Below are 14,672 nucleotides of genomic sequence, written 5' to 3'. Positions count from 1 at the left end.
GCAGTGACCCAAGCCACTACAGTGACAACACAGGATCTTTAACCTGTTGTGCAAAAGACCTTCTGTAAATAAAGTTCTATTGGAATAACAGTCACGCTCATTTGTTTACATATTGTCCAAGGCAGCTTTTGTGCTACAAAAACAGTTAAATGTTTGAGACAGAGACCTTATGGCCTGCAAAGCCTGAAATATTTAATGTATGAACCTTTACAGAAAAAGTTTCATCACCCTGCTCTACACCATGCCTCTCATGCTGGAAAGAAAGGCATTCTTTCCAGCTATGACTGCCATTAAATTAAAAAAAAATTTTTTATTAATTAATTGTACCTAACCAGAGTTCTTTGAATCTCGTTTTATTCAAAGTGTTAAGTGCGTCACTTATTAAACTACTGTCTTCCAACACCACACTCACCTTTTGCGGTACCAGCTAGAACTCTAAAGACTACATTTTCCCTTCCTTAGCTGGCTTCCTGTTAGCTTCTACCACCAGAAGTCGGTACCTGAAGAGAGTAGGAGGAAAGAAGAAGGAGATGGGACTTCCTCCTTCTTATTTGCTCAATACTGCACCAACATTGCATTGCCAGTGGGCTCCAGTCTCCAGTTTTACTCTCTGGCATACACAGAACCAGTTCTGCCAAAGAGTGGCAGAACCATGTCATTCAGTTCTGTCACCCGATACCATGCCTGCTCCACCATAAGTACACAAATCTCTGCTGAATTAAAAAATCAAAGCAGACATATCAAAAAACAAAACAAAAACCCCCCAAATAAACAACAAAATAGTCTAAAGCGGTTATAAAAGACAATTTGAGACTAACTATGAGAAAGAAAGGGAGCCAACAAAAACTAAGCCAAGGGTGTTGCGTGACTGAAAGAGACAGGAAGATAAAGTTGTCAACAATAATACAAGGGGACTATGAGACAAGAGCTTCAGAGGAACAGAGCTCAGTCAAGTCCAGTACAAACTGACAATGAACTATCCTGGACCTATTACACTGATAGAGGAAGATAAGCAATTAATCGATGGGAGAGAGGACAGGATAAAAGAAGCAAAACAGGGAGTTCCCATCATGGCACAGTGGAAACGAGTCCAACGAGGAACCATGAGGTTTTGGGTTCGATCCCTGGCCTCGCTCAGTGGGTTGAGGATGGGGCGTTGCCGTGAGCTGTGGTGTAGGTCACAGACGCGGCTCGGATATGACGTGACTGTGGCGTAGGCCAGCAGCTACAGCTCCGATTAGACTCCTAGCCCAGGAACCTCCATATGCTTTGGGTGCAGCCCTAAAAAGACCAGGAAAAAAAAAAAAAAAAAAAAAGAAGCAAAACGGGAAATCATTTTTGGCTCGGCCACAGACTCTACAAACATAACTTACAATAAAACCCACAGTTGTGACTGCAGAAAGTATCAGGTATTTTCTCATGTTCCTACTGAATATAGGTCTTCCATTCATTCATTTGACAAATATACACTGAGAACTAGCTATGCTCCAAATACCGTCAGGAAAGCCATCAGTGAAAAAAATTTCCAGGAAGAAATTCTGATATCACAGGTCAGCAAGAAAAAGTTAAGAGAATATCAAACAAATGAAAGGCAGGCTAACATGTTCAGTTGCCCCTTTTTTTTTTTTTTTTTTTTTTGATAGGCAAGAAATAGATTAAGATGCTTGTGAGAGATGCAAGCAGGCTCTGCCTCAGTTGTCTCTTATTCTTCCTTTGCCTTGTACTTTGATACAAATATTGGGAAGCTCTGGGTGAATAGGCTGTCTCAATACTTGGTTTACTCAGCTCAAAGGGCTGGGCTCTATATTAAAGTGGCCTTTGTCCAGTAGGAGAGAAAACCACTTCCCTTGGAAAAGATAAACAATGCTTCCCAGATTTCTTTACTTTTCAATTTCAAGGGCCAAGTGTATGTTAACACTAGAGGCTGGCCGCCTTCCTGTGCCATTTTGCTGCCAGCCTTTGGCACAGAGGTCCTTTGGCCAGGACAACTTATAACAAATCCATTGTTGTGTAACCCTCAATGCCACTTATTTATTGGTTTTTGTCACACACATATTGTAAAGGGGAACTCTGTCCTGCACTTGGCACGCTAAAGGGCACATGAAGGTCAAATTACAATTATTTTTTTCTTTTTAGGGCTGCAGGTGTGGCATATGGAAGTTCCCAGGCTAGGGGTTGAACTGGAGCTGCAGCTGCTGGCCTATGCCACAGCCACAGCAACACAAGGATCCAAACCGAATCTGAGACCTACCCCACAGCTCACAGCAACGCCAGGTCCTTAACCCACGCTGAGCAAGGCCAGGGATCAAACCCTCATCCTCATGGATTCTAGTCGAGTTCATTTCCACTGAGCCACAACAGGAACTCCTACATATGTTTTAGTGCCAGACTAGAGGGGCTTTGTGAGGAGGTTTCTGAGAGTATCTGGGACCTTCTTTTCAACTCCCAAATTCTAGGTCAGTAATCAGTCAACGTCTTGGCTCCAACAGCAGCACCACGGGGTTTTTCCAAGTCTGCTGAATATATGAAGCACATCTAAGGAGGTTAAAAAGTCACATTAGGACCTCAGAAGGACCACAAAAACATAGCAAAAAATAACTTTCTGCCCTCATTCAGTGGGATCACTGTTACACTGAACAGACGATATACACAGACATGTATCCTTAACAGGCCTCAAGAGGCATCCCTCTGCTCCCTGGGGCTGATGTTCCATTTATCTACTTGAAAAATATTCTGAGTTGTCAGTTCAATGACCAAGGTTATAGAAACTATAACCACCCTCCTACCACCAAGCCTAAAAGAAGAGATTAAAATCTGCTTGTGCTAAATCTCTCATCAAGTTGGACTAAGGAACCAGAATCAACAAACTCCTCAAAAACTCATTACTAACCCTGAAAGATCAATTAAAAGCCAGAATTTACAAGAGATTATACTCCTATAGCTTTATCAATCTACTGGCCTCAACATCAATGTACATAGAGAAAATGTGATTTATAGATCTCTAATGAGAAAAATACTTAATATCCATTTCTCACTCATCAATGAAAAAAACATCGATAATCTACATTACAACTATGGTGGGAAGAAACCAACCTATCTCCTTGGTATCCTTAAAATGCTACATAAATGCTAAGTAATAAGTCAATCTCTGGCAGACTTTTCTACTCATTTTACAGGGTTCACCAATCAGACGAATAAAAGTTACTCTGCTTACTATGACAAACCAATTCTGTGACACATTTCATCATCAAATTCCCAGGCTACAGACATTTCCACACAAATCCAGGATCAAAAGAAATTCTCAGAAAGAGAATCCAGCATTTTACTGCCTTATTTACTGATCATGATCGCTTTACCTTATTTACAAGCTGTTACTAATCTAGGAAAAGGGAATGGACCAAATAGCAAAAGCAGAAGCAGAATCAACCAGAGTATACTTTTGAGAATGACCCCATGTTCTACTACACTAGAGTGACGTGATAAAGAGCTAATAAATTACTTGGTTGTTGTTTTTTTTTTTTTTTCTTTTGGCTGTACCTGCGGCATATTGAAGTTCCCAGACAGGGACAGAACCCATGCCACAGTGGTGGCCCAAGTTGCTGGGTCCTTAACCTGCTGTGCCGCAAGAGAACTCCTAAATTACTTGTTTTGAACTTAACTGTACTCTTTCAAGAAGCTGCTACAACTGTAAGTAACAGGGGAAAAAAAAAAGAAAAGAAAAAAAAGAAACAAACCAATAGTCTCATAACATCCAGCATTCACACCCATAGGTATTTACCCAACTCATCTGAAAACTTATATCCATATAAAACCACAAATATTTATAACAACTTTATTCATAATCACCAAAAGCTGGAAGCAACCAAGATGTTCTTCAATAGGTAAATGGATAAACAAATTTTATATATTCACACAATGGAATATTATTAAGCAATAAAAGGAAATGAGCTATTAAGTCACAAAAAGACATGGATGAATCAAATACATATTGTAAAATAAAGAATCCTGAAAAGACTACATATATGTGATATTCTGGAAAAGACAAAACTACAGAGATAGATGATAAAAAGATCAGTAGTTGCTTGGTGGGGAGTGGGGAAGCAATCATGGAGGGAAAATGGAAAAGACTGAATAGGTTAAACACAGGGATTCTCCACAATACTGTATTGATAGATATAAAATAACATGTATTTGTCAAAGCCTTCAGAACTTTAGAGCACAAAGAGGGAGCCTAATGTACGTAAATTAAAAAAAAAAAAAAATCATTGAGGAGGTTGGAGGAGCCCAGGATGGAGTGCAGAATGCAAGCAAATGATCTGTTACAAATATATGAGACTAGTCAATAAAGAGGATGGGGGCATGGGTTAGAGTTAGCAATTCTGATACTGTATACTGGAATTAAATAATTTAAGTCAATGATGAAAGACAGTATGGATTTCTTGCTGTTGGGAGTAAGAGGTTACAGATGAGAAAAGGAAGCTAGAATGAATCATGTGGTGATGGATTAGACTTGGATACATCAACATGAATTCACATTTAGCTTAATATAGTAGTGAAGGTTATATATATATATATGTATTTATTTACAGGAGTTCCCGTTGTGACTCAAGGGCTTAAGAACCCAACTAGTATCCATGAGGAGGTGGGTTTGATCCCTGGCCTTGCTCAGTAGGTTAAGTATGTGGTGTCACCATGAGCTGTGGTGTAGGTTGCAGACATAGCTCAGATCTAGTGTTTCTGCGGCTACAGCTCTGATTTGACCTCTAGCCAGGGAACTTCCATATGAGGCAGGCATGGCCCCCCCCCGCAAAAAAAAAAACAAAATGTATTTACAGATATGTGTATATACACTGGTTTAAGTACACACATATATTTTCTTGCTCTGTCAGCTGAAAGGGTGACACCCAGCAGCAATAAGCACATCTACTGCCTAGATTGTGGTAATACCATTCTCTAATAAAATGAAACAAGGTCCCTAGGGCTGGGGCAGAAAACACAGATAAACCTAGAGCATCTTGCAGTGCCTGAAAGGGAGGAAGTTCCAGGAGGCAGGGAATGTATAATGGGGGCATGCCAAAGGGACACAGTAGCCAACTGAAGGAGCACCCAGTGGCCAAAGCTGAAACAATATGAGCAGCAAAATAAAGTGGAAATGAATTATAACCCAAAGGATAAAATAAATACTTATAAGTCCATACTCATAAAGATAAATGACTGAATAAGTAAATGAGGGAGAAGAAACAAATCTCTGGAACAGAAAAATCCCAAATAATTTATGTAGATACTCTGCATGACTCTCGACTTCTTAGGGGTGGGCTGCAGAATGACTTCAGAGGACAAATCTGACATATACTACCTCAGCCAGGCACTTGAGGTCAACATCAAAGTCAGAAACAAGGGAGTTCCCATTGTGGCTCAGTGGGTTAAGGATTGATGTTGTCTCTATGAGGATTCAGGTTCAATCCCTGGCCTTGCTCAGTGGGCTGAGGATCCAGTGTAGCTGCAAGCAGCAGTGTACGTCGCAGATGGATCTGGTGTTGCCATGGCTGTGGTGTAGGCCTTAGCTGCAGCTCTGATTCATCCCCTAGCCCAGGAACTCCCATGCACTGCAGATGCAGCAGTAGAAATAAGTAAAAAAGTCAGAAACCATGTTGTTAGTATATACTCTTGATATATGATGAAAATGACACTTTATCTCTGTGATCTTCCTTTCCCAATCACATGACCCCGGTCTAATAATAAGAAAAACATCAGGATTTCCCATCATGGCTCGGTGGTTCAAAAATCTGAGTAGCATCCATGAGGACACAGGTTTGATCCCTGGCCTCGCTCAGTGGGTTAAGAATCCAGCAATGCTGTGAGCTGTGCTGCAGGTGGCAGATGTGGCTCGGATCTGGCACTGCTGTGGTTGTGGTGTAAGCTCTGATTCAACGCCTAGCCTGGGAACTTCCATATGCCACTGATGCAGCCCTAAAACAAACAAACAAAAAAACCAAATACCAATTGAGGCATAGTCTACAAAAATATCTGACGAGTACTGTCCTGGTCATCACAAAACAATGAAAGTCTGAGAAACCGTCAAAGTCAAGAGAAAAGGTGACTCCTACATGTAACATGGTATGCTGGATGAGAGCCTGTAACAAGGACACTGGGTAATAAAAACTAAAGCAATCTGAATAAAATATAGATTTTGGTTAATGTCTCATCACTGTTTCATTAACTGTAACGAATATGTCATAAAAATGTAAGATGTTAATAATAGGCAGAAAATATGCAGAAAAAAATTTACAAATTGCTAACAGGCACTGTCTCCAAGTACAGTACAATTATAAATTGCTTGAATATTTGAACTTTTAATAAACAAGTCAATTTTTTGATAAAGAAAAAAGTTTTTTTTTTTTTAAGAGAATAAAGCAAAGTAGAAAATGTTAAAGTCTAAACGGAAAAAGTCATTTTCTATCTAAGCATTTTACAATTTTTCAAAGGACACAGAAGAACTAACAATTCAACTTCAGGTTCAGGTCTTCATTTGTCAATTCATATAGTTATTTAAGATGTACTGAGGCAAAGTGCCTCAAAATACATTTAAAAAAAAATTTCAGGGAGTTCCCGTTGTGGCGCAGTGGTTAACGAATCCGACTAGGAACCATGAGGTTGCGGGTTCGGTCCCTGCCCTTGCTCAGTGGGTTAACGATCCGGCGTTGCCGTGAGCTGTGGTGTAGGTCACAGACGCGGCTCGGATCCCGTGTTGCTGTGGCTCTGGCGTAGGCCGGTGGCTACAGCTCCAATTGGACCCCTAGCCTGGGAACCTCCATATGCCGCAGGAGCGGCCCAAGAAATAGCAAAAAGACAAAAAAAAAAAAAAAAAAAAAATCAAAATGTCAGTAGCTTATTCACAGAATCAGGCATTTTGAAAACTTAAAAATGTTGGGTCCTGAAAGGCCACACAGAGTCTAGTGGATCTGTTATAATTCACTACTGTAACATTACTCTAGTAAATATGTTAAAGAGCATACCAGATTCTAGTGAATTAACTATGGTCTATAACGAGTAAATGGCATTCAACAATTCATTAGTACCAAACAAAACTGGGAACAAATACACACACCAGTGCATGCTCTCCTTGATGTGCTAGCAGGGAGTGAATACAGCAAATCTAAAATTGTCAGTATGTCAGATATTTTAAGATCACAGAGATGTCTAGGCCCATCGCTTCCTCTCTTCTAAGGATGGGAATTAAAATACAAGAAGAAAACTTATTTGAGAATCCCCTAGAACAGCTTAAGTGTAAGTTCAACCCAGGTATCACTACTACCACCAGTTAGCAGATTAAAAACAACATCGCTTTTGTCTGTGTGAACTCAAGACAGATGAATGACTTTTTTTGGAAGGAAGGGAAGTGGTGAGAGAGGGCGAGGAGCTGGTGTGAGTCTCTAACAGCTTATTTCCTTTCCCTTATTATCTTGAGGAAATAGTTCCAGAATGAAAGAACCATGCTATATTTTTGTGAAGCTCTGCCAGCATCTTTTTTTATTAGGGTAATAAAGGATTTATTTAAAGACTAGCAATGAATAAGAGCTTATAGACATGAAACATCAGGTAAAAAAGAAATATTAACTCAATCCAACTTACAAGAGTTGTGCCGACGCCGGAAGCTTTTGGACTGACTCAAGGACTCCATGTGCCTATCCACATAGCTCTTTGAGCACTGCTGCTGCTGGGGAGAAACGGCAACATCTTGGCTCTTGACATCTGTCCTCTTAGGGATGTTCTGAGGGGCACTGCTGGAAGAGGCTGGCTTTTTAACCAACTTGCCCATGCCATTCTGACCAATACCTACTTGGCACCCAACACCAGAGGGGCCTAATTCTGCCTGATGAAGGTCTCCAAAATGTTGGTTTTCTCCAGGACCTGGTATCTCCAGAATTTTTAGTTCCGTAATGTCACCTGCCCTGAAGTACACAAAAGAGCCCAAGTCAAAACTATAATAGTGATAACAGTGATGAAAATGGGATCAAAAAGAACCAGTTATACCATAGCAGGGCAGCATTTCAATGAGTCATCAAAGGCAAAAACTAGAAAAGGTGGTAGAGTACTTAAAGATAAGGCTCGGCCACCAACATTCAACTGTCACAGCACTGGCCTTTAAAGAGACCTACTGTTAACCACACAACTATTATTAACATCTTAGATTTCTAGAATGCTTAATTAATGGCTTTTTTTCATTCATTCACTCATCTACTCATTCAATAGGTATATACAGAGTACTCACAATGTGCTAAGTTCTGTATTACGAGTGGAGCATACAGAGATGAAAAGCAATACATGCCCACAAGGAATTCACAGTCTAGTCAGCAGAAAATTCAGGTAGGTAATCACAAGTGTTAAAAACCATGACAAAAGGTGTGCACTGGGGACCAATGCACCCCAAAGCAAAATATATGTTAGTTTGGCAGAGATGGATCAAACACTTAAGCTAAGTCTGGCTGGGGAGGAAAACAAAGAGTTGGCAAAACAGTCTGGTAGGGAGAAGGGCACCTCAGGCCAAGGCTCAGAGATGGAGAAAACGTGGGCCATCTGGAGAACTTCAAATGTGACAGGGTTACTAAAGGGAAGAAAGCTTGTGCAGGGCCATTAGGAGGTCAGGCTGTGGAGGAAATTAGGGACCAGATCATAATCACAATGGATTTTCCTGATGGCTACAGGGAAGGTGGAGAAATTAGAGGCAGGGGCACTGGTTAGGAGATAAAGAACATGGGGATGAACAGGGCAAGTGACAATGCAAAGGAAGTGGGAAGGATGGAACCAAGAAATATCAGGAATCCACAGAATTTGGTGACTAACTAAACATGAGGATCAAGAGAAAGACTTTATTATGATTCCTAAATTTCTAACTTGGGTGAAAGGTGTCATCAGTCACTAATTAAGGATAGAACTTTGGAGGAAGAAATGTGCAGGTAACATAGTCAGCTCAGCTTCGAAAATTTTAAATTTAAGATATCTGTAGGATAGCCACTTGGAGATGACCAGTAGACAATTAAAGTGTATATAACACAGATAATGGGTCTAATAAAAATCTGGGGTCTCATTAATGTGTAAGAAGGTATACAAGAGATTGTCTAAGGAGAATACAGACCAGGAAAAGAATCAAAGATGGAACTCCGACTAAATCCATCTTAAAAAGTGAGTAGAAGAGGAGTTCCTGTGGTGGCGCAGCAGAAACGAATGTGACTAGGAACCATGAGGTTGTGGTTCAATCCCTGGCCTCCCTCAGTGGGTTAAGGATCCAGCGCTGCCCTGAGCTGTGGTGTAAGTTGCAGACGCAACTAAGATCCTGCATTGCTGTGGCTGTGGTGTGGGCTGGCAGCTGTAGCTCCGAGTGGACCCCTAGCCTGGGAACCTCCATGTGCCGCAGGTGTGGCTCTAAAAAGCCAAAAAAAAAAAAAAAAAAAAAAAAAGTGAGTAGAAGAAAAGGAACCTGTGGGGCTGGGGAGAAAAAGTGTATAAAGGAATGGAGGAATACTTGGGAAGAAAACCCAAAGGGGTAACAAAGAAACTAAAAGAAGAGGTCACTCCAACGGTTAGGGAACATCTGAATAAGATTAGATTAGAACTAAGACACTGCCACTGAATCTGGCAATTAGGTCATTTTTAATCTCAGCAAAAGCTAGCTCAGGAGTTCCCACTGTGGCACAATGGGATCAGCAACACAGGTTCGATCCCCAGCCTGCAGTTTGATCTGATCCCCAGCCTGGGAACTCCATATGCCATGGGGCGGCCAAAAGAAAAACAAAACAAATTAACAAAAGCAGCTAGTTCAGCAAGATGGTAAAGACAGAAAAAGATAATGGTGGGGTAGAAAGAGGCTAGACTAAGACACAAAGGGAGTAAAAGGAGACTATATTCGACCCTTGAATATGGGTTTGAACTGTGTAGGTCCACTTAAACGTGGATTTTTTTTTTCAACAAAATACATATTACAGTACCACATGATCCACAGATACAGAACCATGGATACTGAGAGTTACACCAAGATTTTGGATGGTGTAGGTGGTTGGCCTTCTAACCTCCTCACTGTTCAAGGGCCAACTGTATTCTACTCTGAAAAGAACTGTGAGTCTAAAGAGAAGGAAACCGACAGGGCAATACCTAGGGCAAATGTAAGGTGTGTGGAAGGGTAGTGTTTATACTATGGGGGAGGCCTGAGAATGTTAGAAAGAGAAGAGAAAAGAGCCAGTATTAAGGTTGAAAGTGAAGACACAAAAGAAAAGGAGCAGGGTCTCAAAGGAGATAAGAAAGCATAGCTCATAAAGCATATGTGATAAGGTTGGCCCTGAACACAAAGGGCATTCCTTCCATGGAGACTTCAGAGGAGATAAGAAATAAGAATTGATATGCCTACAGAAAAGGTTATGTGTGGGTGTTACGTAGGAAGTCAAGGAAGCTCTAGCTCAAGACTTTTTTTTTTTTTAAACATAAGAAAGGGAGGTTATCTGCCAAATTTATAAAGGAGGGATGTGAAGACATCTAAGCTTGAGATCTTTGGCAAATTTATTCCTGTAGCTAAGGACTTTAGCTATTGGCTACAGTGTGTTCTCTGGAGAGAAATTATAACACACACCTGCAAAGAAAGATAGTTACACAGGGAGGAAAGAAGTCAATAAAGACCTTAGATTTAAGAAAGAGCAAACAATTCAGAACTGACAAAAGAAATCTGAAACCATAAAAGAAAACAGAAAGATTATTCAGAGTCTGACACATTGAAATACTGCATAAGTTTGACAGAGATAATAAAAATGTTTCATAAACCTTGAATCATTAGCTAAAAGCTAATTATAACATAAAGTCTCTGCTGAAAAGAGCAGCAGGACTATAAGATCTGATTGTAAAATCTCACCCTTGACAAGACTCTACTCAAAAATAGCCCTATGCAAGAGAATATTGGCAACAAGACCCAGGCTCAAGCTCCCCAGACCACCAGGCTGGATTTGGAAGAATTAGTCAGGATACTCACCTGAAGGTGACTTCTGGCACAAGGCACTTCACTCCATTGTGGAAAGGCCGGGTAAGAGAAATGGTCTGGCTGACCTGATCAACTGCTGATACTCTTCCCTGATAGACACCCAAGCTATCTCCACAGTTGATGGACACAATACTGCCCAGCCAATCCGTAGCCATGTTTCAGCTGTAAGGCCACCGTGGAGACAAGGAACCATGCAGTGCACCTTAAGAAACAGACACATCTTTAATTCAATTCAGCAAATATTCTATTAGGTTCTGTACCAGGTGTTATTTGGTAATACACATTCTGTCACATCCTTGAGATAATAAAGCATAAAAAATAAAACTTTTTTTCATTGGAGTAAAGCATATTAATGAATAAGCAGTATCATTTAATGTATATATAAAGATCTTTAATTACTTTAAATCACATGTACTGGCTGAAGATATTTACCTAGACATTAAATTGCACAAATTATCACCTGTTTATAATGTATTATATTTTAATATATCTGCCATCAGAATGCTTTCAAAGAGATAATTAAGAAATAATATATAAAAAATAATGTTAGTAATGTCTGAGTAGCTCATTATCAGACTAACCCTCTTGCTGAAGATAGCGAAAAATTCTGGACAAATTTTTGTTTAAAAAAAAACTGACTGAAGGCATTACAGAACACTACACCTAACAACTACAGAATAAATATTTTCAAGTCCACGTGGAATGTTCATCAACATACGCTGGGCCTTAAGTTAGTATCAATTAATTTCAAAGGCCTGAAATTAGACAGAGTATATTTTGTCCACAAAGAATTAAATTTGAAATTGATAAAATATTTCAAATACACCAAATATCTGAAAATTAAGCAAGACATTTCTAAATAAACTATCAGTTAAAGAAATCAAAAAGGAAGTTAGAAATTCAAACAATAAAAATGAAAATAGAATGTATCAACATTTGTGAGATGCACTTAAAAGTAGAGCTTGAAGGGAAGTTTATATATATTTATAGATTTCTAATTTAAATGCTTATTTTAGAAAAAGAGAAAGTTTTCTTCCATCTTAAGAAGCTAGTCAAAAAAGAGCAAATTAACCCAAAGTTATTAAAAAGGAACTAAAGAGTAAAATAAATGAAACAGGAAATAAAAATCAAGCCAAAAATCAGTTCTTTGAAAACATTAATGAACTTGATAAATCCCTAACTAGACTAACCAAGAGATACAACATATATTGTCAGTGTCAGGAATAAGCAAAGGGACATCACATGCATTAAAAAGATAACTTTGGACTTCCCATCGTGGTGCAGCAGAAACAAATCCAACTAGGAGTGGGTTAAGGATCTGGCATGGCCATGAGCTGTGGTGGAGGTCACAGACATGGCTTGGATCTGGGGTTCCTGTGGTTGTGGCATAGGCTGGCAGCTGTAGATCCGATTGGACCCCTAGCCTGGGAATCTATATGCCATGGGTACAGCCCTAAGGGAAAAAAAGAACTTTAAGCCAGTAAATTTTATTTATTTTTAGGGCCACACCTGCAGCGTAGGGAAGTTCGCAGACTAGGGATAGAATCAGAGCTTGTGGTAATACAGGATCTTTAATCCACTGAGGCCAGGGATCGAACCCACATCTTCAAGAATACAAGCTGGATTCTAAACCTGCTAAGCCTCAATGGTAACTCCCTACACCAGTAAATTTGACCACTCAGATGAAACAGAGAAATTCTTTCTTTTTAGGGCTGCACTTGTGACACATGGAAGTTCCCAGGCTAGGGGTTGAATCGGAGCTACACCTGCCAGCCTATACCACAGCCAAGCCATGCCAGATCCAAGCTGAATCTGCGATCTACACCACAGCTCAGGGAAATGCCAGATCCTTAACCCACTGAGGGAGGCCAGGGATTGAAGCTTCGCCCTCATGGTTCTAGTCAGATTCATTTCTGCAGTGCCATGACAGGAATCTGAGAAATTCTTGAAAAACAAAAGTTACCAAAACTAATACAAGAAGAAATAGAAAGGGAGGTCCCGTTCAAAAACAGGCAGGATATACTACCTAAGGCAATCTACAGATTCAATGCAATCCCTATCAAATTACGAAGGACATTTTTCACAGAACTCGAACAAAATATTTTAAAGTTTGTTTGGAAGCACAAAAGACCCAGAATAGCCAAAAACATCCTGAAAAAGAATAATGGAGCTAGAGGAATCAGGCTCCCAGACTTCAGAATATACTACAAAGCAACAGTCATCAAAACCACATGGTAATGGCACAAAGACAGAAATAGAGATAAGTGGAACAGGATAGAAAGCCCAGAATTAAACCCACGCACCCACAGCCAACTAATCTATGACAAAGGAGACGAGAATATGCAATGGAGAAAGGACAGCTTGTTCAATAAGGGGTGCTGGGAAAACTGGACAGCCACATGGAAAAGAATGAAATGAGAACACTCCCTAACACCATACACAAAAATACACTAAAAATGGATTAAACACCTAGATATAAGACCAGACACTATAAAACTCTTAGAGGAAAACATAGGCCAAACACTCTCTGACTTAAACGACAGCAACATCTTCTCAGATCCACCTCTTAGAGTCATGACAATAAAAACAAAAATAAACAAATGGGACCTAACCAAACTTAAAAGTTTCTGCACAGCAAAGGAAACCCTAAACACAAAAAGACAACCCACAGAATGGGAGAAAATCTTTGCAAGTGAATCAACTGACAAGGGGTTAATCTCCAAACTTTATAAACACCTTCTGCAGCTCTATACCAAAAAAACAAACAACCACATCCAAAAATGGGCAGAAGATCTAAACAGACAGTTCTCCAAAGAAGACATACAGATGGCCAAAAACACATGAAAAAGATGTTCAACATCACTCATTCTTCGAGAAATGCAAATCAAAACCATGATGAGGTACCACCTTACACCAGCCAGAATGGCCATCACCAAAAAGTCTACAAACAATAAGTGCTGGAGAGGGTGTGGAGAAAAAGGAACCCCATTACACTTTTGGAGGGATTGTAAATTGGTGCAACCACTGTGGAAGACAGGATGGAGGTTCCTCAGAAAACTAAAAATAGAACTACCATTTGATCCAGAAATCCCACTCTCGGCATCCATCCAGAGAAAACCACGACTCACAAAGACACATGTACTCTGATGTTCACTGCAGCACTATTTTCAATGGAAACAATCTAAATGTCCATCGACAGAGGAGTGGATCAAGAAGATGTGGAACACATACACAATGGAATATTACTTAGCCATTAAAAGGAACAAAATACCAGCATTTTTAGCAACATGGATGGACCTAGAAATTATCATGCTAAGTGAAGTCAGCCATACAATGAGACACCAACATCAAATGCTTTCACTGACACATGGAATCTGAAAAAAGGACAGACTGAACTTCTTTGTAGAACAGATGCTGACTCAGACTCTGAAACACTCATGGTCTCCGGAGGAGACAGTTTGGGGGTGGGGGTATGTGCTTGGGTTATGGGATGGAAATCCTGTGAAACTGGATTGTTATGATCCAGGGATTCCATATAGACTACCCAGTTTTCCCCATTAGTAACGTCTTGCAGAACCGCAGTACATTATTACTATTGCTGCCCTTCACCCAATCCACCAGCATTGTCTTATCCCCTTCCCTGCTTTAT

The 14,672-nt window shown here is 40.0% G+C and overlaps 1 protein-coding gene across 4 annotated transcripts in view; it reads right to left on the bottom strand.

Moving 5' to 3' along the window:
* Positions 1–14,672, bottom strand: part of EDC3 (enhancer of mRNA decapping 3) — a 65,862-nt gene that overhangs the window by 33,344 nt on the left and 17,846 nt on the right. For 2 of the 4 annotated variants that reach the window (XM_001927872.5, XM_013978071.3), the window contains exons 2-3: positions 11,015–11,225; positions 7,633–7,952 (exon numbers count right to left, since the gene is read on the bottom strand). The exons of 1 other annotated variant lie outside the window; for it this stretch is intronic. In XM_001927872.5, the coding sequence (XP_001927907.1) occupies positions 7,633–7,952; positions 11,015–11,178 (484 nt within the window). In that variant the 5' untranslated portion in view covers positions 11,179–11,225. Of the gene's footprint in view, positions 1–7,632; positions 7,953–11,014; positions 11,244–14,672 lie in introns of all 4 variants that reach the window. One more of the 4 variants, XM_021099053.2, reaches the window with a different exon arrangement.

Source organism: Sus scrofa, chromosome 7 (genome assembly GCF_054392235.1).
Source record: "Sus scrofa isolate SSC_HxYL_T2T_F1_AM1 chromosome 7, Sscrofa_HxYL_maternal_Yorkshire_Landrace_v2.0, whole genome shotgun sequence".
NCBI classification, from domain to species: Eukaryota; Metazoa; Chordata; class Mammalia; order Artiodactyla; family Suidae; genus Sus; species Sus scrofa.
The sequence above is the reverse complement of the archived record's forward strand: the minus strand, read 5'-3'. Positions and strand labels throughout refer to the sequence as shown.